The sequence below is a fragment of the Aethalodelphis obliquidens genome, unplaced genomic scaffold, assembly GCF_003676395.1.
Source record: "Aethalodelphis obliquidens isolate GAN/ISIS:26980383/991018 unplaced genomic scaffold, ASM367639v1 scaffold32, whole genome shotgun sequence".
NCBI classification, from domain to species: Eukaryota; Metazoa; Chordata; class Mammalia; order Artiodactyla; family Delphinidae; genus Aethalodelphis; species Aethalodelphis obliquidens.
Window position 1 is genome coordinate 12,517,241 of NW_020837976.1, and position 25,043 is coordinate 12,542,283.

General features: G+C 39.3%; 1 protein-coding gene across 6 annotated transcripts in view; it reads left to right on the forward strand.

Annotated features, from left to right (window-relative positions):
- The window catches only part of DTNA (dystrobrevin alpha), a 388,958-nt gene that overhangs the window by 245,232 nt on the left and 118,683 nt on the right, over positions 1 to 25,043 (forward strand). For 5 of the 6 annotated variants that reach the window (XM_027127719.1, XM_027127726.1, XM_027127718.1 and 2 more), the window contains one exon: positions 16,057 to 16,124. In XM_027127719.1, the coding sequence (XP_026983520.1) occupies positions 16,058 to 16,124 (67 nt within the window). In that variant the 5' untranslated portion in view covers position 16,057. Of the gene's footprint in view, positions 1 to 16,053; positions 16,125 to 25,043 lie in introns of those variants that run through there. The other variant, XM_027127720.1, reaches the window with a different exon arrangement.

A 25,043-nucleotide genomic window follows, 5' to 3' on the forward strand; every position in this document is an offset into this window, starting at 1 on the left:
CCGAAAGGAAGGCCCAGAGGTCTGTGTGACTACAGTGCAGAGAGTGGGCAGAGCGACATGGGCTTAGGCTGAACCTAGGAGCCAGATTGCTCAGGACCTACAAAGCCATTTAAAGGCTTTGGATTTAACCTGAAGTCAGTGGGAAGTCCATCCTGCATTTACTTGCCGTTTCCCAAAATGCATCTTAGTTTACTACAGAGGCCATTAGACACAACAGGTGTGTCTACTAGATTAGCTCATGTAACCCGAGCTGTCATCATAGAAGCACAACATCTAAACCAAGGAAGGCGCACAGTACAGCCTCGGCGAGTGAGGAGGGTAACCCAGACCTCAGAAATGAGACAGCGCAGTGTGTCTGCTTCTTTCAAAACAAAGGTGTCCACATTGATTGTTTGCCATTCAAAACGTACGGTTTACTAACAAGCCAGACTACCAAGCAAACCACGCTAAGCCTGGACGCCTTTTTGATGATGAGTCTGTCACCCTCCTTTAGCTCCTCTCTCTCCTGTTTCCTCCTTATTCTCTCCTTCTAGCTGCTGTCCTGGTCTGCCGAATCCCTCCCCTCTACTGTTAGGGGTCTACTGTGTCTGTGGGGGGAAAACATTTGACAATAAGAACTGCTGATCTAATAATTGTGCCCTTATATCTAGGGTTTTGTGCAGTGTTCACAGTCCTGGGAGGGTCCTGGTTCCGAGAGCCCAGAGCCGTGTGTGGCACATTAATGATGCTATGCCGGAGAAAGTTTTCCTGATCAAGTTTCCAAATAACTCCCGACAAGTTTTGCAGAGAAAAGCTGCATAATTAGCTTGAACTTTTTGAACTAAAAAACGCCTGCCTCTGATTCTGTGGGATTAGGATATAGCAGCCTCTATATTAAAAATAAACACATTTTCATACTTCTAAGTGACATATTTAAAAACTAAAAATGACCGTTAATTTTTTCCTTTCTGTTTGGAGGTGAGAGGTTCAGTTCTCTTTTTATTGGTCACCATCACAAAGAGTCTTCCCTCTACACGCCTCCATAAAATACTGGCATAATCCTAAAGTCTGGATGAATAAAGGCACATCAAACTTCAAAAAGCTCTGTCATTTCAAGGTCTCATTAGCTTGGCTACTTTGCAGACTATGAATGGACCTTAGGAAACAATAACTCAATTTCAAAACATTTTCAGACAAATGGAGCCACAGGGCAATGACTTGATGGCTTGGAAGGACTTCTGTGACACTCACTTGTGAACTTTGAGGTTCTCGTCCTTCATTCCCCCTCCCTTCCATAACACCCCCTATTCATTTCTTGATAGGCGTTCTCTAGAGGGTTTTTACACTCAAGGGACTGGCTCAAAGAAGTATATCTGTAAAGCAGAAGAGAGAAAAAGTGTCATGACCTTGTGAAGGCAGCTGTGCTGAAACGCATCTCTAACCAGGACCCAAGAATTTTACATTTTTGACTTTGCTACTTCCCTGTGCAGCCTTGGACCACTATCATTTGACTTCTGACTGAGTGTCCTTGTTCTCACCAAGTGACACCACAAAGTGGAGAAACAGTAGTACAGACATATATTGCAAATGGGAAAGTCATAAGGAGGAACTTCTTGGTCTGAATCCTTGATTCCCACACTGTTTTTGTTTGCCCCTGAAATGTTGTGCAGGCTCTGACTTCTTTTATTTGAAATGGTCTGACTTTATGTAACTGTCTAAGTGACAGAACTGATGCACTGCACGTTTCAAGCCTAATAATGTAACAGCTCACAGCTGGAAGGGAGCATCTCTGAGATGGATTTCTATGCTATGTGAGCTCAAAGGATACTGTTGGTCGCGTGTAGTAAACTTCCTAAGTCCCAAAATCCCTTTCAAAAGCTTTTTGGAGCTTTTTAAAAGGACAGTTTTTAGTAGTTATTTCTCTCAGTGCCTAATCATTTCCAGGTAGTAGTTTAGGTTCATTAAGTCTTTGAAGTCACTAAGGTGCTTTTAAATGCATCACTGCCCCTGTGCATTGAATGACAGTGAAATGGTGGGGCCTGGTCTCTGTGCCCAGAACATCAGGAAATGGCTTGAGTGCCCTTCAGCAAGAGCCTTTGTTCAAAAAGAACTGCTTGTTCAGTCCAGGATACTGAGCCCACTGCTCATTACCCTTTGCTACGTTCTCACAAGGGTCAGGGAGACTTGTTTCCATAAATGCAGACACTGAAGCGTGAATCTGGAACACTTGCTTTCAGTATTCACAGATTCACAGGGTGGACACAGTGATGCCAGGAGTAACGTTTATAACCTCAAAGGTGTGTCCACCGTGGTGTTAATGCTATTTCGATAAAAACGTTTTGTTCAGTTCTTACTTTGCATCACTGACTGTTTCTAGTGCTGTGTCTGTGCAGTGGGGGGTACTTTGAAGTATGGGCATAGTGAGTCAGAGAAGCACAGTGTGTGTGTGTGTGTGTGTGTGTGTGTGCGTGTGTGTGTGTGTGTGTGTTTTATTTGTTCCTTTTACAAGCACTAACTTGGGGGATTATGATTCAAAAATTAACTGTGTTTTCTGGTTCTCTGGGCAGGTCTGTTTTCTACATAATTATATTGTATATCACTTTGTCCTTTATATTATCATAAGAATAACATAACGTAATAAAAGGATGTGCTCTTTTAATTAGGTTAATGTAATTCATTGTGGTACTGACTTGGGGATCATAAAGTTCCCAGTAGCAGGCATCTCATTTTCACAGCCTTTGGTTAACTAGCTACTTTCATGTTTCAGAATATTCTGTTATAAGCAGGGTATTCTGTCATCCAGGTGAGTTTTGATAAGTGGTAGATTGGGGGGTCCAATGATTCTCCTATTGTGATAGTCTTATGTATGATTGTGTATTTTAATAATCTGAAAATATTCTTTATTTAGTAAAATATTTACCTCTATTACGTTTGACTGTATTAATTAAGCAATCAGAGCTAATTCGATGTATTAATATAGATGGGATCAGAGTGTAACCTGGTTAATTACAATCAGGAAGCCCTTGAGATTGAAAGGGCTTGTGTCCATGGATTCCCCCACTAACCCTCTGGAGAGGACTATTCCTAGAACGTAGCTAATATAGTGACTCCTATGTAAGCCATCTAGATGAGTTCAAGAATTACTGAGGGCAAATTACTCAAATTTAAGTTTGTATTTTATGATGGCATTTAGCAAATGCTCAATAAATCTTGGTCCAAAGGATGTGGCAGTAGGATGAACAGACTAAAAGCTAGTAATGAAAGTCAATCAGATAAACCTAAGTTTAAATTTCAGCTCTTCAAAATCTCTAAGCCTCTCTTTCCTCAGCTATAAAATGGGGATAATAATGCCTCCAGACTTGAGGATTAAAAAAGATCATGAAAATTAGGAATTAACACAAGTAGGGCTCAATAAATGAATAAATGATATTTCAGAACTAGTGGAGTCTAAGGTGGAACAGGGAGGGGGAACAGCATGGTGTCTGGGTATATGGCCTCTAGAATTCCTGAAGTACAAATCCTGGTCTGTGGCTACCAGCAACGTGACCTTGTAGAAGTTTTTAATCTTTCTCAACTGTGTTAGGTCCTTATGGCTGCTGTAACAAATTTTCACAAATTGACTGGGTTAATTGAAACAACACAAGTGTACTACCTTACAGTTCTGGAGGCACAGGTGTCCAGAACGGGTCTGACTGTCTAAAATCGAGATGTCAGCAGGTTACTTCCTGTCTGGAAAGGAAGAAACCATTTCCTTGCCTTTTCTAGCTTCTAGAGTCTGCCTACATTCCTTGGTTTGTGGGCCTTTCCTCTGTCTTCGAAGTGTCTCTCCTTTCCTTTAAAGGACTCATAATTCCATTGAGCTCACCCAGATATTGCAGGATAACCTCCCCATCTCAAGATCCTTAATCAAATCTGCAAAGTTCCTTTGCCATAAAGTAACATATTCACAAATTCTGGGGATTAGGATGTGGGCATCCTTGAGGGGCCATTATTCTATCTACCTCATCAACCTTGCTTTTCCCATCTATAAAAAAGGGTAGGGACTTCCCTGATGGCACAGTGGTTAAGAATCTGCCTGCCAATGCAGGGGACACGGGTTCGAGCCCTGGTTCGGGAAGATCCCACATGCCATGGAGCAACTAAGCCCATGCACTACAACTACTGAGCCTGTGCTCTAGAGCCTGCGAGCCACAACTACTGAGCCCGTGTGCTGCAACTGCTGAAGCCCACGTGCCTAGAGCCTGTGCTCCGCAACAAAAGAAGCCACCACAAGGAGAAGCCCGCCACTGTAACAAAGACTAGCCCCCGCTCACTGCAACTAGAGAAAGCCCACGCACAGCAAAGAAGACACAATGCAGCCATAAATAAATAAATAAATAAATAACAGGGTAGTATAATATGACCTATCTCAGAGTTACGATAAAAAATAAATCGGATAATTCATGGAAAATTCTAAGTTCAGAGCCTACCCACACATAGTAAGCACTTAATAAATGTTGACTATTATTGTTATTATTATCAGTGAATGAATCTCAGAGTCCCTTCCTGCTACATAACTCAGGCATTCATGCCTCTGCTTCAACAAGATGATTCAGAGGCCCTGCCTGATTGCAGCCAAAAAAGAAGGCGCCTTCCCACCAGCTATTCTTCCCCACTGAGATTCTTGGCCACTACCAGCTTAGAGCCATGGCTTTCTCAAGAAACAGAGATTTCTTGCAGACGTTCCTTAATTTCAAATAAAATTCTCTTCAACAGAAGAGACATAACTAAGAGCGTTATAATTCACAGAAGCAGATCCAGAAGCAAGAAATAAGGGCTGCCTCTGTTTCTTCTCTTTCCGTTCTGTACTCCTGTCGTACCAGTCAAGCCTCATCTCAGGGAAAGGACCCTGGTGTTCAAAATGCCATTGTTTGCTCCTGGGGATCTTGCAGCCATAACTTTTGGCTGTTCCTACACTCTGTCTGCTTCTTCTCCATGTGGCCTATTTAATGTTGGCCTGAACCTTCATTAACCCCATATACTTGGCTGTGCTTTTATTGGATGGCAATCATCAAAGTCCCTACAATGTCATTGCTGTTTTCTGAGTTGTTTTATATTATATCAGCCTGAGATAGTCTCCACTGAGAGAATTTGAGTGGGGAAAGGAAAAAATAGCATGATATTCATTAATTAAATCAATTAATTAACAATGAACCCATGGTTAGCCTCTGTTCCACTTTTTACCGACACATTAAACTAGATTGAAAAGTTGTTGAATGTGTGTTCCCTTAAGTTCTCATTTTAAATGAAAACAAAATAGTTCTTCCTGCCATGTAGAATTCTTGAGACTTACCCTTTAAAAACACTTTGTTCTGCTACAAATAAGTTTTCAGAGACATCTAGAAGAATGACTAGGGAGGAAAGAGAATTTTTAAACTTAGTAAACATTCCCTAGGATCTGTTCATACCCCTTATGGACTGTACTTGAAACTCCGTTTTCTTCTTATGCTTTGTTATTGGTTCTGAATCCACATGTACATAATGATGGTCAGATTGACATTCTCCCACCTATCTTAGCCCTCTCCTACCATTTTCCCTCCCACCTTCCTTATCTCAAAAGAAAGTTTTTTTCATATGGCCTCTGAAGTATATCATCCAAACCTGACCTCCCCAGAAAGCATCCAAGAGCCATGGTTATTTCCTCTTCCCAGTCAGTCAAAATTGCCATCCCCTCACTGTGTTTATCTTCATACACAACCAAGCATTAAGAAGAAAGCAACTAAATTAATTAAGGTGAATTTTCTGATTCTCCCAAGGAAATTTGCATTTTTAAGGCCATAAAGCTAATGTTTTTTCTTTCTTCCCCCCCAACTTTATTGAGATATAATTGACAAATAAAATTATAATATATATAAAGTATACAGCATGAAGTTTTTTTTATAAATTTATTTACTCTATTTATTTACCTTTGGCTGCATTGGGTGTTCGTTGTTGCACGTGGGCTTTCTCTAGTTGCGGTGAGCGGGGGCCACTCTTCGTTGCAGTGCACAGGCTTCTCATTGTGGTGGCTTCAGTAGTTGTGGCACACGGCCTCAGTAGTTGTGGCACGCAGGCTCTAGAGTGCAGGCTCAGTACTTTTGGCTCACGGGCTTAGTTGCTCCAAGGCATGTGGGATCTTCCCAGACCAGGGCTCGAACCCAGGTCCCCTGCATTGGTAGGCGGCTTCTTAACCACTGCGCCACCAGGGAAGTCCCACAGCATGATGATTTCACACTGTGAAATGACTCCCACAATCAAGTTAATTAACACATCCATCACCTCACATATTTACTTTTTTTTTTATAAAAACACTTAAGATCTACTCTCTTAATAAATTTCAAGTTTAAAACACAGTGTTATTAACTACAGTCACCATGCTGTACATTGGATCCTTAGAACTTATTCACCATATAACTTTGTTTTCTTTTCCCACTGTTCCTGCCTTGGTCTTTCTTTCTCAAGCTAAGAACTGCTGTTTTGTTGCTGGGAATCATATTCCCTTATACACATAAAAATGCAGAAAGTGATTAAAGGAGCAGAGTTAAGGAAAGGAAAAGAAAGGGCAAGAAGGGAAGTCTGGATCAGAGAAAGAGGGAATCAAATGAAAAGAGGAGAGATGGAAGCAAACGATGGGGGGATGAAGAGGATACAGGCATTTTATGATGCGCAAGTCTCTTTCCTTAGCAAAACTGTGTCATCGCACAGCCCATTAACTCCATCCTGCCCAGCTCCCCCTGGCATCCACTATGTATATCCTTAGTTATGCTTTAGTCCATTTCAGTGTGTGTATGTGTGGGCAACGTCCCACCACCACTACCCGCAGGAAAAAAAGAGCCATTCCCTTGAATCTTATTTCATACAATTCCATTTTGGTCTTTCTTAAGAAGCCCAGTGTACTCTAGTACACTGGTCAGAGATGTCTGGTTTTAAGCCCTAAATTGATCACCTGGGCAATTACTTAATCTCTCTGAAGCTCAGTTTCCACATCAGATGGGAAGAGTAAATACACCAACATTATGGTGTCCCTTCATAGTGCTTCGTACCTAGTATGCTTTTTTGTAAAATAGTTAATTGTTTTATATAGTATTGTGGAAGTTATTATTATTATTACTATTACTATTTCTTCTCCCAGAAAAAGTCAGATTTTCTCGTCCTCTCGCAGAAAACAATTTACTCACCTGCCTCTCCCTTTTCCACCTCTCCAAACTCAGCACTCCCTAACCCGAAAAAAATAAATGGAAAATTTAAAGCATGCATGCCTCCCTGGCTTACATCTAGATGCTCAATGCTCTGCCCTACACTTTTATTCTCACTTTCCTTTTCCCAATTCTCCTCATGGAAATCGCATTCCTAGAAGTCCAGATAACAGCTAGCCCATGGTCAGTGGCAGCCCCAGTTGTGTTTTGTTGCCTCAGCACATTAGACACGGACAAGAGAGGACCTATTTCTTTCTCCTACTCTTTTTAAGATCTTCCAAAACAAAAGGTGAGTTAGAATCCTTTCAAGCCCCAGGAGTCATGTCGGTAATGTCCTAAAGCACTCTGCATTTCCAGATGCGAGTTTCTACCTGACACTTGAGTACTGACTTTGTATATCTGGCACCTTGGTTTCTACCACTTGAGGAGCTCATCACTGTCTTCTCCGCATCATCATGGCTCCACCTTGATTTCTTGCATGTTTTCCTCACCTGAGGAGGCCACCACGAGCCTCTTGCCCTCTCCCCTGGGCAGTTGCTCTGTGGAGGCATCCATTGGCTGCTCCCTTTAACTAATGGTTAGTGTTCCCTATAAAGTAAAGCTACCTTTGATTCTCATTAAATCCTGGCTTTCTTCCCCTAAACCAGTCCATGCAAGCACTTATAATTCCTTTATTTATGTATCCAGGGGCATGAGCATTTTGGTGGAGTGAGGATCCACATCTTTTATCAAATTATTGAAAGGGGCTGAAACTTAAAAGAAATTATGGACTGGATGGCATTGCATTGCTTAATCACCTAATACCTCTTCATTGAGAAGCTAAATTAACTCAGTCACTTGAAAAAAATTTTGAACTGCATCTTTAAATTTTTCCAAGTTATTTTCCTTACATAAATGTGTGTGTGTGTGTATATATATATATACACATTTTTACATATGCAAGTAAAATAATATATACTATATATACTATTGTATATTATATATATATATACACAGTATAATCCCACTATAATGAGATAAGTCAGGCTTAAAAATCCAAAACTCAAAAACTTGGGGTCTGGACTTCCCTGGTTGAGAATCCACCTGCCAATGCAGGGACACGGGTTCAAGCCCTGGTCTGGGAAGATCCCACATGCCGCAGAGCAGCTAAGCCCGTGTGCCACAACTACTGAGCCTACGCTCTAGAGCCTGCGAGCCACAACTACTGAGCCCATGTGCCACAATTACTGAAGCCCACAGTACTAGAGCCTGTGCTCTGCAACAAGAGAAGCCACCACAGTGAGAAGCCCACGCACCTCAACAAAGGGTAACCCCCGCTCAGCGCAACTAGAGAAAGCCCATGCGCAGCAATGAAGACCCAATGCAGCCAAAAATAAAAATTAATTAATTTTTTTAAATACATTAAAAAAGACTTGGGGTGTTATTATTGCAAGATTAATGAAAAAATATCTTGTAATTATGGGGGGAGGGGAATTTTCATTTTTCATTTATTAGATATGTAGGGAAAAGAAACAGACCTATGTTTATGAACAGCGATATCCCACACTGAATGGAGAAGGTTCCAAACTATCGGAAGGCAGTCATTTCCTAACAAACACCTGACCCCCAAAAGTTAAGAATTTGGCAGTCCTAGCAGGAGAACAGGGAAGACTCTTGCTCCAGTGTTAACGTCAGCCACGGTTCCCCCATGACCAAGTGGGCCTATACACATAACACTATCGCTCTTGAGAAATACAGGTGCACATACACAACCATTGTCCCAAAGGCACATCATACTGGACGAAACATGTTCTCTAAAAAAATCTTAGGTCCTAATGCAGTGCTAAAGGCAGCAGTATAGACGACCCTCTCCCTGTGGTTGTTTCCCCTAGGGATCTTTGAGGTCCTTTTGATGAAGCTCTTAGGCAGGGCTCCCGAGTCCTTCAGAGACTTTCTAATAACTTTGAACCTCACGTGACAGAGTCCAAATTTTTATCATCTTCCTTCCAAAAGGCTCCCTTTTCCCATACCAAGTTGCTCCCAGCCCAGTTCTGCAATCTTTAAACCCTGACTAATAGGTGATGCCAGCTCCTCTTGACCGGAAGTCCTAGCCTCGTACCAAGCCAAATGAAGTCAAACGAAACCAAATGACCTTAAATATCTTGTACCCTCTGACCCCAGAACAGCAGGTTCCTTCCTGACTTGAAAGTACCACTGATAGTAGTTCTTTCCAGCTAAAAATGGTTTTCTCACTTTTTAATGGCATTTTCTGTTTCTTAAAGTTTACCTCATTACGTACCCATATCAATGTACGTATCTGTTTATGTCTATGTACGTTCCCTGAAGAACTAATTATCTTCTCCCTGGGCTCAAAGTACATTTTAAAGTGGGTCTTACAAGCTAGAGAAACATATTACAAAGCAACATAAGAATTCCAACCTAATGTTGTGCAAATAAGTTCAATGATCAAACTCAACTGGCGTCATATTTCTAGTTCAAATCTGGGTAGGTATCAGGAGTGCCTATGGTTCATTTTTAAAGTGCAAATGCTCTACCTCAGCCCCAGATGCAGTAGATCCAGGTAGTATTTGTATTTTTGTAAAGTCTCCAGGTTGGTGTGATGGGCAGCCACAGCTGAGAATCACTATGGCGGACACTTCTGAGGAAAGATCAAATCCCTGATAATAAGTCCAGCTGGTCGTGACACTAAAATAGTGAGCTTGTGCCCTTCATCCCCCCAAAACAAAACTCAAGTTCCAAAAGCAGAAGTTGATGTTCAAAGTAAAAGGCAAAGCCAGAACCCCATTATAGCCATTTATTTTAGTGACAACGTTTTCCTACTTTCAGGAGCTCATCTAGATAAAAGACTAAGAGATAAAAGCAAATGCAATTATATTTTGCCTCAGGAAAGAGCTCTGAATACTTTTTTATTATATTGCCAGAGATTAGAACAAGAATGTAAATCTGAGAAAGTCCTACTAGAGGCTTCTTTCATTAACAGAAATGGAAACAGGCATTTATACGCCACCAATAAATCAATTAAAGGAGGAAAGGAGCTTGAAATGGCCTTCATTGCACTTATTAACTTTGGGGATTACAGCAGTTGGTGATGGCTAGACCCTGCATCTTCCTGTCATCCACCTGGAGCAAATGGATGGAAATAAAGCCTGGGAAGAGTCTCATCACACTAAACATGAAATCTGCAAGTCTTGTGTTTGCTAAAGTGGAGCAGAAGCAAAGCAGAGCCAGACTTTTCTAAAAACATTGTCGGCTTTTGTGGATTTAAAATGTGAGAGTGTGAATCAGTGTGTGAGTTGGTGTGTTTATATGTGTCTGGGTTTACATAAATCCTGACGCTGGGAATTATTTTAATCTCTATGATAATTTCCAGTACAATGATGTTTTAAAATGGGAGGATTCCATTAAGAAGTAGCATTCAGAGGAATTTCTCAGTGACATTTGAGAGTGATGTGGACCCTTCCTCTCTAGGCTCCTTTTGGACTGTTGATCACGAACTTCTGTCAACTTCTTTGCAGTTTATCAGTTTCAGAAAATCTTCATTTGCGTTGGACAGTGGCAGCTGGAATAAGATTACTGGCAATTAGAATCCAAACTAGCTGAGGAATTTCAAAATTAAAGGCAAAAAAAAAAAAAAAAATGGATTCAATTTCCTGCCCTTACAGACAATACTTTGTTTTGGGGGGCAGCCACCACCTGCCTAGTGTCAAGTTCTTCAGCTGGAATTTGAGAGTAATAATATCTCTTCAACTTCCTCACCAGGTTATAGGGAAAAGCATTTTATAATCTTCAGAAAGTTATACAAATGGAAGACACCATTCGTTTAAGCTTCTACCTTTAAAATGTCTTATATATCATGTGTAATACAAATGTCTGTTTATTACTGATGATGTTGGATTATAGACGTGTCGTGAAGGATGTGATATTTCAGTGGGAACTTCTCACTATGCCAAAATAAAATGCACTTTTCTTCCAATACTCTGTGCCTCACATTTGGATTTTATTCTTTATTTCTTGCTGGTTCCCACACTGTTATTTCATCCCTCCCTCCTATATAGGGGCTAAGAGGTGGAGCCCTCCCTATCCAGCTTTCAGCCTCTTTTAATGACTGTGCTGGAAGAAGGGTGACTTGGTAACCTCACCTCCTACAAACTCATTGTGCCATGAGTTCAGCAGAATGTTTTCTAATATATGTGAAGTGCTGCGGGCAAGCAAAAGCTGAGGTCCTCTCCTCTGCTGTTCTCCACGTGACCTGCCAATCACCAAGTCCTATCAGATGTGTCCCAAATCTCTCTCAAGTCAGTCCTTTAGCATAAGACATATTAGTTTCACTCCTGAATCACGGAAGATTCCAGCTAACTGGACTCTTCCATTACTCATGGGTTTCTATCCCCTACCCTCCTGCCTACCCAAATCTTTTCTCCACTCGACATGCTGGAGCAATCTTGCCAAAACCTAAATCTGTGTACATCAATTCCCTGCTAAAACCCTGGATGGTACCCAGCCTCCCGTAGGAAAATCCTATACTGTCTAGACTTGACAAATAAGGCTTTGTAGATCAGATGCCTGTTCGCCTCTCACTTGCGCTCAGCAATACTGAACTATTCCCAGTTGCCAAATGCACCATGTACCCTTTCTCAAGCTCCATGCTTTTTTTAGTGATTCTTTCTAACTATAATTGCCATCTCTCCACCCTCTTCTATCTGGAACATTCCTATTCATCCTTTAAAACTCTGCTCCAGAGTCACCCTTTCTTTGATGTCTCTTTTGAATCTTCCCAGATATAAACTACTATATCTAGCAGTACACACCAAATTATAATTATTTGTTAGAATAATTTGTTTCCCCTTCTGGACTGTGTGCTTCTTAAGGGCAAGGATCATGTCTTACTCATCTTTGGATCTCAAGAAGCTAACAGTGGTCTGACAAATTATAGCTATATTATAAATATTTCTTAAGTGAATGAAAGGATGGATTCTCATAAGTGAAAACAATACACACCCTGTGTAATCTGTGGGACTGAGTGCTAGTAAAAGAGACATCTGATGGGGCTCACCCCTTATTTATCATTGTTAGTTCTTTTTATACTTTTGACATTTCTGCAATCTTCTGGTAAAACTCTAAGTTAAGCATCTCATCTACATGAAGGAGCAACAGACACTGACCAGATCAAGCCTGTTGGTGAGCCATGCACCTTGTGATATTAGTATTATCATAGATGGGTTATTTTCCCCTTCATCTCCTCCATATGACTCTGGGCAGCTGTCCTTATACTGAAATTCATGAAAAGTCAAGCTTCTTGACAATTTCAGAAGCGAAGTTGCTGTCTGTAAAGCTCTTCTTCCTCTACTGAAATCTTTGCTCTTCTTTCTTTCTAAAACGATGAGAAGATAGTCAGGCATTGTGTATCCCAAGACCCACTGATCAGAGTTAAATTGGAAACTAAGGAGCCCACAGTGGGGCTTTTTGCCTATTTGATTTATGAGCTCACTGTGTCCACGGGTCCCTCTGTGGAATCAGTGTAAGCTGAAAACTGGCATGCCTCCATTTTTACTATTATGACTGCAATCGATGGGGAATAAATGAATGTTCTCCATTTTATCTAACAGCGCCGCTTCCCAGAAAACTCTGGGGGGAAAATGAGAGGTGTGCTATTTTTCCTTATATATTCGTAATCATTTTCCAGGATTTCCATTATTTTACACCACTGAGTTTTTTCTTTCTTTTCCTCATAAGGTACACATTTTACTTAGAAGTGAGAATTAATACCTATTGTGTAACTAATGATTGTTCTTTTATGAGTTAATTAACCGAAACAGTGATGAATAGACCAAAAGGTGACATCAATATAGTTTGCATGTATTTCAACCTCTGTTTCATAAGACAAGATTTTACTGTAAAATGCATGGTTCCAGATTATTTTAAAAATATAAATTGGTTTCTCTCATTTCAAATAATTAATCTCTGAAACTAATACAATTGGAATTTCACTCTTCTATGAGTCAGTTTTTGAAAATATAATTGAAAGTCCATTTGGGGGAAGAAAACTTATTTTTCTTTTCTCTCTTTCCTCTTTTTCTTCTGTTTTATTCTTTTGTTCAGTAAATAGTAACTGGACATAGTATCTGTTGACTGGATTTGGCTAGACACTGTGAAGAATTTAAAATTTTCAGTTACTGCCCCTAAAAACCTTACAGAGACAAACAAAAAGTTAACTAAAAGAAGAGATGTCACAGACAGTACCAAGTGAGTAGTAAGGGCAGTAACTCTGCAAGTTCACAAGCCAGTCTTTACCTCCCTGACATTTTCTTTCTTTTTTTTTTTTAAACATCTTTATTGGAGTATAATTGCTATACAGTGGTGTGTTAGTTTCTGCTTTATAACAAAGTGAATCAGCTATATGTATACATATATCCCCATATCTCCTCCCTCTTGCATCTCCCTCCCACCTGCCCTGTCCCACCCCTCTAGGTGGAAACAAAGCACTGAGCTGATCTCCCTGTGCTATGCAGCTGCTTCCCACTAGCTGTCTATTTTACATTTGGTAGTGTATATAAGTCCATGCCTCTCTCTCACTTCGTCCCAGCTTACCCTTCCCACTCCCCTGTTCCCTGACATTTTCAATCATAGCTTTCCAGCCTGCCATCCTTTGTGATTTATTTATAATGGTTCTTCTCATCTCAGTCCAACATATAGACAGATGCAGGAACATATCCTGTTTCTATCCCCTATCTCTATACTGCTTCAGCTCTACTTCTGAGCTCTTGAAATAAAAATTGGAAGCTCTTCCCAGACTAGTTTGTGAATGTCAGATTATTATCTGCCCACTTCCTCTGGAGGAAAGGAGATGGGTTACGTGATTCAGGAGGGGTGTGTTTTTCTCCTGATCTATATATATCAACCATACCTACACATTTAAAATCTCATGAAAAGAAAGCATTGGACTGTGTTCAGCACTGCATCGTTACCAAGTTGAGGAAGCTTCATTAACAACTCTGTGTTTTTCCAGTTATTATTGAAGCCTGACCTTGGTTATATTACCACCCATTGTGAATGGATACACACTCTTAACTCTGTAAACTAAGGCTGTTCCATGCCCTTCTTTCCTTTCCTAGCAGTAGGCAAATAATCCTTAACTCATAGAAGCAACTGGAGAGGCTGTTTGACCAGTTTGTCTGACATCACATTTTGTTTCTTCACCAATTTTCTTCTTTTAGTCCCCAGTGAGTCATCATCTTTTGAGCAGTCTTCTGCAAACACAGCAGGCCCTCCATATCTGTGGGGTCCACACTGAGGACTCAACCAACTCCCCATCAAAGGCAGATCCAGGGGACCAACCGTACATCACTGTTTTATATAAGGGACTTGAGCATGTGAGGATTTTGGTATTGGGGAAGCAGGGGAGAGGCTGGAACCAATCCCCTGTGGATACCAAGGGAGGATTGTAGTTCCCTTAAATTTACCCCCAGGTAGTCAACCTCTCTCACATTCATATATCATTCTTTACACTTCTACGGCTGTAGTTGCCTCATTGTGTTTTCATTGCTTTTATGCTTCTGTATCTCACGACTAGAGTGTAAGCGCCTTGAGGGCAGGAACTGTGACTTCATCACTGTTGTATACTCAGAGCTTAGTTTAGTTCCTGGAGTGTAGAAGGCACTCGATAAACATTTGTTAAGTGAATGCTCAGCGCTGAGAAAGAGGCATAACAGACTATGGAGATTCAGAGGACAGTAACCAAACCATCACAGAGAGTGCAGGAAAATTTCAGAGGAAGATACAGCTAAACTGAGACCTGAAGGATAACTGCAACTTATCCATTCGTAGGCTGAGGGCAATCCAGGCAAAAATAATAACAATAACATGAGCAAAATTCATATTTGAAAAAGAACAGGGTCCATTGAAAGCCAAAAAGATCAGCTGTGCCTTCTGTTTACCATGCCTGAATCAAAACATGTATATATGTATATAAGTGTATGTATATATGTGTGTGTGAGAGAGAAAACCTTGGTTTTTAAAAGCTTAATTTGCTATAACAAAAAATCAGCTCCATCAACCTATAAAACACGTATATTTAGCCCAAAACCCTCTATCGGGCTAAACAACATTTCCATTAACTTTCTCATTATTTTCTTTTTCCTTAAGTCAAATTTTAATTAAAAAATTTTTTTTATTCTCCATTTTAACTGTTGGTGTTTTCGTAGTATTTTTTAAGTAGTTCTGTTGCAGATGATAGTATGATTAAGTAGAGATAGGTAAACCTAACCACCTTGCCTGAAATTATTATGTACAGAAAAACAGTTGCAGGTTCCAAACACTTAAATTAGAAATGAACATTTAGGAAATGACCTTCTTCTAAATTGGGGTTTTGAGTGCACACAGGACAAGCTGTAACAGAATGTAGTGGAAAGCAGACTGGTCTTGGAGTACACAAGTCTATGCCATTTCCCTTACTATGTCCATGAGACTCTCAGTCTCATCATTTCTCGAATGGGATCTGTAATATCTGGTCTATATTATTCATAGGTATTCCCAAAATTGAAAGAGGAACTCTATGTGAAATGCATCACCTAACAGATGGTAGAGGGTTGTATTCCGTTATAGCACAAGGTGATCTGCTATTGTAGTTATTTGTACATTAGAAAATAAAAATTTTACACCCCCTTCCACAACTACAATATTATATATGGAAAATATGTACAACCATTTAAGTTAGTCAAAGTAAAGCTATTCTTTTTACAGACACAGTTTTAAGTAGTTGGTGTCTACGTCTGTGGCATGACCATAGCAAGTGTGTTTATGTAGAAATAGCTGTTTGCCTTATTAACATGAGGCTAATACACATTGTAACCATTTTGTCTCATAGAATGATTGAAGATAGTGGGAAAAGAGGAAATACCATGGCAGAAAGAAGACAGCTGTTTGCAGAGATGAGTAAGTATGGAACTTTGAAGGAACACCCTTGAATACTCATGGAAGGCTGGAAACAACCACTTAATCCTTATGACATTTGTACTTTTCCCTAAAATCCTAAAGTCTTTACATAAAATGTATGTTTAGGCGTTTTTGCCTCCTCTTGAGTAAGAATTAAATTAGACAGTGAATCATCATAATTTGTTACTAAGACTGTATATCTTATATGAAAGAAAAAGTTTCGTGGACCTGAATGTATATATACATACACAGATGCTTAATAAACACTATTTAGTGTTGGCATTAATACAATCCACTAAACTTCAAAGTCTGTGTTCATTTCCCTGTACTACCACAGGGTCTGGCACATTGCAGGAAATAGATGAAAATTTTGAAATGAATCATTGAATGTCTTACCCACAAAACAATATCATATGTTCATATGGGAACGAGGAGTCAGGCGTGATTACCAGACCAAGCTATAAGCTGTCATTTGAACTTCATGCAACGGGGGACAAGCTGTCCTACAAACTAGTTTCTAAAAAGTGAAAAGGAAAACAAAGGTTTAAAAGAGCTTGGAGGTGACCTGCTATGCAAGGAAAACCAAACCAAGACTATATTTACTGACTCCAATGGAGAACTTATTAAATAAAGATTGTTGGTTTATGTAAATGCAAGGTTGCTGTGTAAGTAATTGGGTGGTAGTATCTCCTTCTAGACCATTTTTCTTATTCATAAGGAAGAAGAACTTGACATTGGGGGGAGAACACACATCTCAAATTAAATGTTATAAAGAAAAAAGTACGATTCTCTTATGGGCTTTTTATCTCTCCTTCCCTGCAGAAGGAATGAGGATGAGCAGAAGTGAGTCGTAAGCCTTTTACTCGGGGAAGCCAAGAGGCAAAATTAGGCTTCTACTGAAGATTGAAACTGATTGGCAAGAATGAAGGTCAGAGCAGATAAAGGAAAGCCCCAGACAATAAGATTCACATTTTCCTTTATCATTTCCCAGTAATCTGGAGGCACCAAGACAGCATTAGAACTAACAAAGAGGAAGGAAAATTAAAATTGATGTGGAGAATCTCAATCATGCTCCTTGCTTTTTCCACTTTTAGAAACATGTCTAAAGTGCCTGTGACAGTTTCAGCCATGACCTTCCAATTTCCATGTCTGATACTGTAGCCTCACTTCTGGCCTGACCAGTCATCTGGAACTGTGACCTTTGTTGATACAAATCTGACAGAGGAAGGAACCTAGTTACTGCCTGGCTATCTAGACAAAATCCAAAGCAGCACAGGTATCCTCTCGTATCATAGATTCTTAGACTGAAGAGGCAAGAGCTCTGTATATCATGGACCAGTGTTTTGTCAGAAAAAGAAAAAAAACATTAATTTTTAACATAGAAAAGCAATAAAGTCTTAGAGGAAATCTTTAAATTTATCATTGTTACATTAAAGACCGTATTAGCCAACAGACTGTAAGAATTTTAAAAGTGTGCTTATGTCATGATTTTATAACATTTATCTGAATTTAAGTACATAATCCCAACTCCTTCTAAACCTGGTGCAGTGTCTGGCACAGACAAACACATATGTCACAAATGTCTTTTGAATTAAAGTTGTCCAACTCAGGGCTTCCCTGGTGGCGCAGTGGTTGGAGGTCCGCCTGCCGATGCAGGGGACACGGGTTCGTGCCCCGGTCTGGGAGGATCCCACGTGCCGTGGAGCGGCTGGGCCCGTGAGCCATGGTCGATGAGCCTGCGCATCCGGAGCCTGTGCTCCGCAACAGGAGAGGCCACAACAGTGAGAGGCCTGCGTACCGCAAAAAAAAAAAAAAAAGTTGTCCAACTCAAAGAAAGATCAACATAAGTTTTATAGCCATAGAAACAGAAAAGCTCTAAATTTTTCAAATGAGAGAGACTTAGGAAAATTGTGCATTCATTTCCCAAATTGTAACTTAACCTTTTCATAGAAGCTTCTCAGGGAGGTCATACAGTTTATTAAATCGTTTTGAGTTCTCCTGATTAGTGATCAAAATAGTTAAGCAAGCCACACAGATATGTATCTTTCTTCCGTTCTTCCTCTCTTCAAAAGCAAGTAAGCACATCTGACCTTAACAATTCATTAGTGAGCATCGTGTTCAGATTAACACTAAATAGGACACATGTCCACAGTAAGTGGGATTCTGCCAGATAAAGCAGTTGGCTGATTTCAACAGGAGAAATTGATTTTGATAGTCTGTCAGACAAAAGAGAAATGTAATCTCATTGAGAATGTGTTAAATATTTGAAAAATATATGGGTTACCCCAGTTCTATCAGCAGGACACCAAAGAAAACAAGGAAACTATTATCAGAGAAGACTGACATCGAAACTTAGAAAGTAACTTCTTCCAGGAATCTATGATGTCTAGACAGGGAGCTGAAAAAGAAGGAAGAACTTGTAAATCTGGTCAGCTAAGAATTACCTAGAAGTAGTTCTTTTTAAACATGAAAGGAAAGTGCTGAAGAGTTTCTTGGTTTTGGAAATTGCAAATGTCACAGGAAAAAAAAAAAAGCAGTTAAGAAGGCAGGGAAGACTTCTTTCAATACTATTGTGAGAGGGGAGAGAGATGGAACTCAGCTCTGCCGGAACCAAAGACAGGAGGGTTTCTAAGCACTGGGGTGAGCTAGAGCAGAAGTACTGGAGGATACCAGAGGGGAAGTTGGTCAACTGTGTTTACTCATTGTCACAATGAGGAAGTTAGGCTCCTACCCTCCCACAGAGACTAGGAGATCTCCTTCAATGATTTCATTTCCAAAGAATGGCTCCCAGTCCTTGAGAAAGATATTCCTGGGTTGTAAAACTGGCAAAAGTCTGGGAGGTTTACCTCTTTAAAGGGGCAGACAAAGAATTTACAAAGGAAAGTTTTGTAGAAAAGTAAGTGCTCTAAGAAAAGGGAGATCAAAGACCTAGAGTCAGGAAGAAACCTGTCTAAAGGTTTGTCAAGCTGAGGGGAACCTTACAAAAGCAAAAGAGCAGAGAACACAGAAAACAGGGTGACGATTTTTTTAATTTAATTTAATTTTTTTTATAGACAGCAGGTTCTTATCAGTCATCAGTTTTATACAAATCAGTGTATACATGTCAATCCCAATCTCCCAATTCATCACACCACCACCCCACTCCCACCACTTTCCCCCCTTGGTGTCCATACGTTTGTTCTCTACATTTGTGTCTCAATTTCTGCCCTGAAAACCGTTTCATCTCTACCATTTTCTAGGTTCCACATATATGTGTTAATATACGATATTTGTTTTTCTCTTTCTGACTTACTTCACTCTGTATGACAGTCTCTAGATGCATCCACGTTTCCACAAATGACCGAATTTCATTCCTTTTTATGGCTGAGTAATATTCCATTGTATATATGTACTACATCTTCTTTATCCATTCGTCTGTCGATGGGCATTTAGGTTGCTTCCATGACCTGGCTATTGTAAATAGTGCTGCAATGAACATTGGGGTGCATGTATCTTTTTGAATTATGGTTTTCTCTGGGTATATGCCCAGTAGTGGGATTGCTGGGTCATATGGTAATTCTATTTTTAGTTTTTTAAGGAACCTCCATACTGTTCTCCATAGTGGCTGTATCAATTTACATTCCCACCAACAGTGCAAGAGGGTTCCCTTTTCTCCACACGCTCTCCAGAATTTATTGTTTGTAGATTTTCTGATGATACCATTCTAACTGGTGTGAGGTGATACTTCATTGTAGTTTTGATTTGCATTCTCTAATAATTAATGATGCTGAGCAGCTTTTCATGTGCCTCTTGGCGATCTGTATGTCTTCTTTGGAGAAATGTCTATTTAGATCTTCTGCCCATTTTTGGATTGGGTTGTTTGTTTTTTTAATATTGAGCTGCATGAGGTGTTTATGTATTTTGGAGATTAATCCTTTGTTGATTCATTTGCAAATATTTTTGCCCATTCTGAGGGTTGTCTTTTCATCTTGTTTATGGTTTCCTTTGCTGTGCAAAAGCTTTGAAGTTTCATTAGGTCCCATTTGTTTATTTGTGTTTTTATTTCCATTACTCTAGGAGATGGATCAAAAAATAACTTGCTGTGATTTATGTCAGAGTGTTCTTCCTATGTTTTCCTCTAAGAGTTTTATAGTGTCCGGGCTTACATTTAGGTCTCTAATCCATTTTGAGTTTATTTTTGTGTATGGTGTTAAGGAGTGTTCTAATTTCATTCTTTTACATGTAGCTGTCCAGCTTTCCCAGCACCACTTATTGAAGAGACTGTCTTTTCTCCATTGTATATCCTTGCCTCCTTTGTCTATCCTTGCCTCCTTTGTCATAGATTAGTTGACCATAGGAGCATGGGTTTCTCTCTGTGCTTTCTATCCTGTTCCATTGATCTATATTTCTGTTTTGGTGCCAGTACCATATTGTCTTGATTACGCTTTGTAATATAGTCTGAAGTCAGGGAGTCTGATTCCTCCAGCTCCGTTTTTTTCCCTCAACACTGCTTTGGCTATTCAGGGTCTTTTGTGTCTTCATATAAATTTTAAGATTTTCTGTTCTAGTTCTGTAGAAAATGCCATTGGTAATTTGATAGGGATTGCATTGAATCTGTATATTGCTTTGGGTAGTAGAGTCATTTTCACAATATTGATTCTTCCAATCCAAGAACATGGTATATGTCTCCATCTGTTGGTATCATCTTTAATTTCTTTCATCAGTGTCTTATAGTTTTTTGCATACAGGTCTTTTGTCTCCCTGAGTAGGTTTATTCCTAGGTATTTTATTCTTTTTGTTGCAGTGGTAAATGGGAGTGTTTCCTTAATGTCCTTTTCAGATTATTCATCATTAGTGTATAGGAATGCAAGAGATTTCTGTGCATTAATTTTGTATCCTGCTACATTACCAAATTCATTGATTAGCTGTAGTAGTTTTCTGGTGGCATCTTTAGGATTCTCTATGTATAGTATCATGTCATCTGCAAACAGTGACAGTTTTACTTCTTCTTTTCCAATTTGTATTCCTTTTATTTCTTTTTCTTCTCTGATTGCTGTGGCTAGGACTTCCAAAACTATGTTGAATAATAGTGGTGAGAGTGGACATCCTTGTCTTGTTCCTGATCTTAGAGGAAATGCTTTCAGTTTTTCACCATTGAGAATGATGTTTGCTGTGGGTTTGTAATATATGGCCTTTATTATGTTGAGGTAGGTTCCCTCTGTGCCACTTTCTGGAGAGTTTTTATCATAAATGGGTGTTGAATTTTGACAAAAGCCTTTTCTGCATCTATCGAGATGATCATGTGGTTTTTAATTCTTCAATTTGTTAATATGGTGTATCACATTGATTGATTTGCATATATTGAAGAATCCTTGCATCGCTGGGATAAATCCCACTTGATCCTGGTGTTTGATCCTTTTAATGTGTATTTGGATTCTGTTTGCTGGTATTTTGTTGAGGATTTTTTTATCTGTATTCATCAGTGATATTGGTCTGTAATTTTCTTTTTTTGTAGTATCTTTGTCTGGTTTTGTTATCAGGGTGATAGTGACCTCATAGAATGAGTTTGGGAGTGTTCCTTCCCCTGCAGTTTTTTGGAAGAGTTTGAGAAGGATAGGTGTTAGCTCTTCTTTAAGTGTTTGATAGAATTCACCTGTGAAGCCATCTGGTCCTGGACTTTTGTTTGTAGGAAGATTTTTAATCACAGTTTCAATTTCATTACTTGTGATTGGTCTGTTCATATTTTCTATTTCTTCCTGGTTCAGTCATGGAAAGTTATACCTTTGTAAGAATTCTTCCATTTCTTCCAGGTTTTCCCTTTTATTGGCATAGTGTTGCTTGTAGTAGTCTCTTAAGATGCTTTGTATTTCTGCAGTGTCCATTGTAACTTCTCCCTTTTCATTTCTAATTTTAATGATTTGAGTCCTCTCCCTCTTTTTCTTGATCAGTCTGGCTAATGGTTTATCAATTGTGTTTATCTTCTCAAGGAACCAGCTTTTAGTTCTATTGATCTTTGCTATTGTTTTCTTTGTTTCTATTTAATTTATTTCTGCTCTGATCTTGATGATTTCTTTCCTTCTGCTAACTTTGGGTTTTGTTTGTTCTTCTTTCTCTAGTTCCTTTAGGTGTAACGTTAGATTGTTTATTTGAGATTTTTCTTGTTTCTTGAGGTAGGCTTGTATAGCTATAAACTTCCCTCTTAGAACTGCTTTTGCTGCATCCCATAGGTTTTGGATCATCGTCTTTTCATTGTCATTTGTCTCTAGGTATTTTCTGATTTCCTCTTTGATTTCTTCTGTGATCTCTTGGTTATTTAGTAATGTATTGTTTAGCCTCCATTTGTTTGTCTTTTTTACATTTTTTTCCCTGTAATTGATTTCTAATCTCATAGCATTGTGGTCAGAAAAGATGCTTCATATGATTTCAATTTTCTTAACTTTACTGAGGCTTGATTTGTGACCCTAGATATGATCTATCCTGGAGAATGTTCTGTGTGCACTTGAGAAGAAAGTATAATCTGCTGTTTTGGGATGGGATATCCTATAGATATCAATTAAATCTATCTGGTCTATTTTGTCCTTTAAAGCTTGTGTTTCCTTATTAATTTTCTGTTGGATGATCTATCCATTGGTGTAAGTGAAGTGTTAAGGTCCCCCACTATTATTGTGTTACTGTCGATTTCCTCTTTTAGAGCTGTTAGCAGTTGCCTTATGTATTGAGGTGCTCCTGTGTTGAGTGCGTATATTTTATAATTGTTATATCTTCTTCTCGGATTGATCCCTTGATCATTATGTAGTGTCGTCCTTCCTTACCTCTTGTAACATTCTTTATTTTAAAGTATACTTTATCTGATATGAGTAATGCTACTCCAGCTTTCTTTTGATTTCCACTTGCATAGAATATCTTTATCCATTCCCTCACTTTCAGTCTGTATGTGTCCCTAGGTCTGAAGTGGGTCTCTTGTAGACAGCATATATATGGGTCTTGTTTTTGCATCCATTCAGCAAACTTATGTCTTTTGGTTGGAGCATTTAATCCATTCATGTTTAAGGTAATTATCGATATGTTTGTTCCTATTACCATTTTCTTAATTGTTTTGGGTTTGTTTTTGTAGGTCCTTTTCTTCTCTTGTGTTTCCCACTTAGAGAAGTTCCTTTAGTTGTAGAGCTGGTTTGGTGGTGCTGAATTCTCTTAGCTTTTGCTTGTCTGTAAAGCTTTTGATTTCTCTCTCAAATCTGAATGAGATCCTTGCCGGGTAGAGTAATCTTAGTTGTACGTTCTTCTCTTCCATCACTTTAAGTATATCATGCCACTCCCTTCTGGCTTGTAGAGAAATCAGCTGTTAACCTTCTGGGAGTTCTCTTGTATGTTATTTGTCATTTTTCCCTTGCTGCTTTCAATAATTTTTCTTTGTCTTTAATTTTTGCCAGTTTGAGTACTATGTGTCTCAGTGTGTTTCTCCTTGGGTTTATCCTGTATGGGACTCTCTGCGCTTCCTGGGCTTGGGTGGCTATTTCCTTTCCCATGTTAGGGAAGTTTTCAACTATAATCTCTTCAAATATTTTCGCTGGTCCTTTCTCTCTCTCTTCTCCTGCTGGGACCCCTATAACGCGAATGATGTTGTATTTGATGTTGGCCCAGAGGTCTCTTAGGCTGTCTTCATTTCTTTTCATTCTTTTTTCTTTATTCTGTTCCACAGCAGTGAATTCCACTATTCTGTCTACCAGGACACTTATCCGTTCTTCTGCCTCAGTTACTCTGCTATTGATTCCTTCTAGTGTATTTTTCTTTTCAGATATTGTATTGTTCATCTCTGTTTGTTTGTTCTTTAATTCTTCTAGATCTTTGTTAAACATTTCTTGCATCTTCTCTATCTTTGCCTGCATTCTTTTTCCTAGGTCCTGGATCATCTTTACTATCATTATTCTGAAATCTCTTTCTGGAAGATTACCTATCTCAGTTTTATTTAGTTGTTTTTCTGGAGTTTTATCTTGTTCCTTCATCTGGTACATAGCCCTCTGCCTTTTCATCTTGTCTATCTTTCTTTGATTGTGATTTTATTCCACATGCTGCAGGATTGTAGTTCTTTGTGCTTTTGCTGTCTGCCCTCAGGTAACAATTGATAAGAAGAACAATTGATAAGAAATTTTGGCAAATTCAGGTGACTGTGACACATACATGTGTTAAACATCTACTCGGAGCTCATAACCGCAAGCAGCAGAAACAAAAACAAAAAGGCAAAGAAACAAAGTTAGGAGTAGCATGGACTCACAAATAAGCCAAAAAATAAAACTAAACCAGAAAACAGAAACAAAAAAAACTGTGTGCCTACATACTTTGATTAAAAGCAATTTTGGGCAAGTTGCCCTAAACCAAAATTTCCCCTCAGTATAATGCTCTAATTATCAGTTTGCTTAGTACCTTAGATTAAAACTGAAAAGTAGTTTTCAGTTAAATGTAAATGTCATTCTCACCTTGGCCTTTTCAGCCATCAAGTAAGTTTATCAGGTCAAATAATTTCATCCAACTGGTTTTTAGCAGAATAAATTGTTTGTTCTCGGAATCAAGCTCCCTTTCTTCTCTGTTTTTCTGCTCTGAGAGCACATTTACTCTGCTTTGTATGACACTTACTTACAAAGAATTTACAAAGGAAAGTTTTCTGTGTCACTCATTCACGTGAACTTCTCCTTAGGGATGGACGCTGAACCTTTCCCTTCAAACCCATCCAGCTTAGATGCTGAATCAGTGTTGGTTTAAAAGCCTCAGAGCACAGGATAAGTAGGTTTTAATGGGAGGGAAATGATTGGAAAACACTCTTTCAGAACATGGAAGGCTGCCTAACAAGATGAGGAAGGTCCTGGGGAGAAAGCAGAGTGATACCAGTGGGCTCTGAGTGGAGGAGGGACCAGAAACCAAAGGGAGGCAAATGGAGGTGCTCAA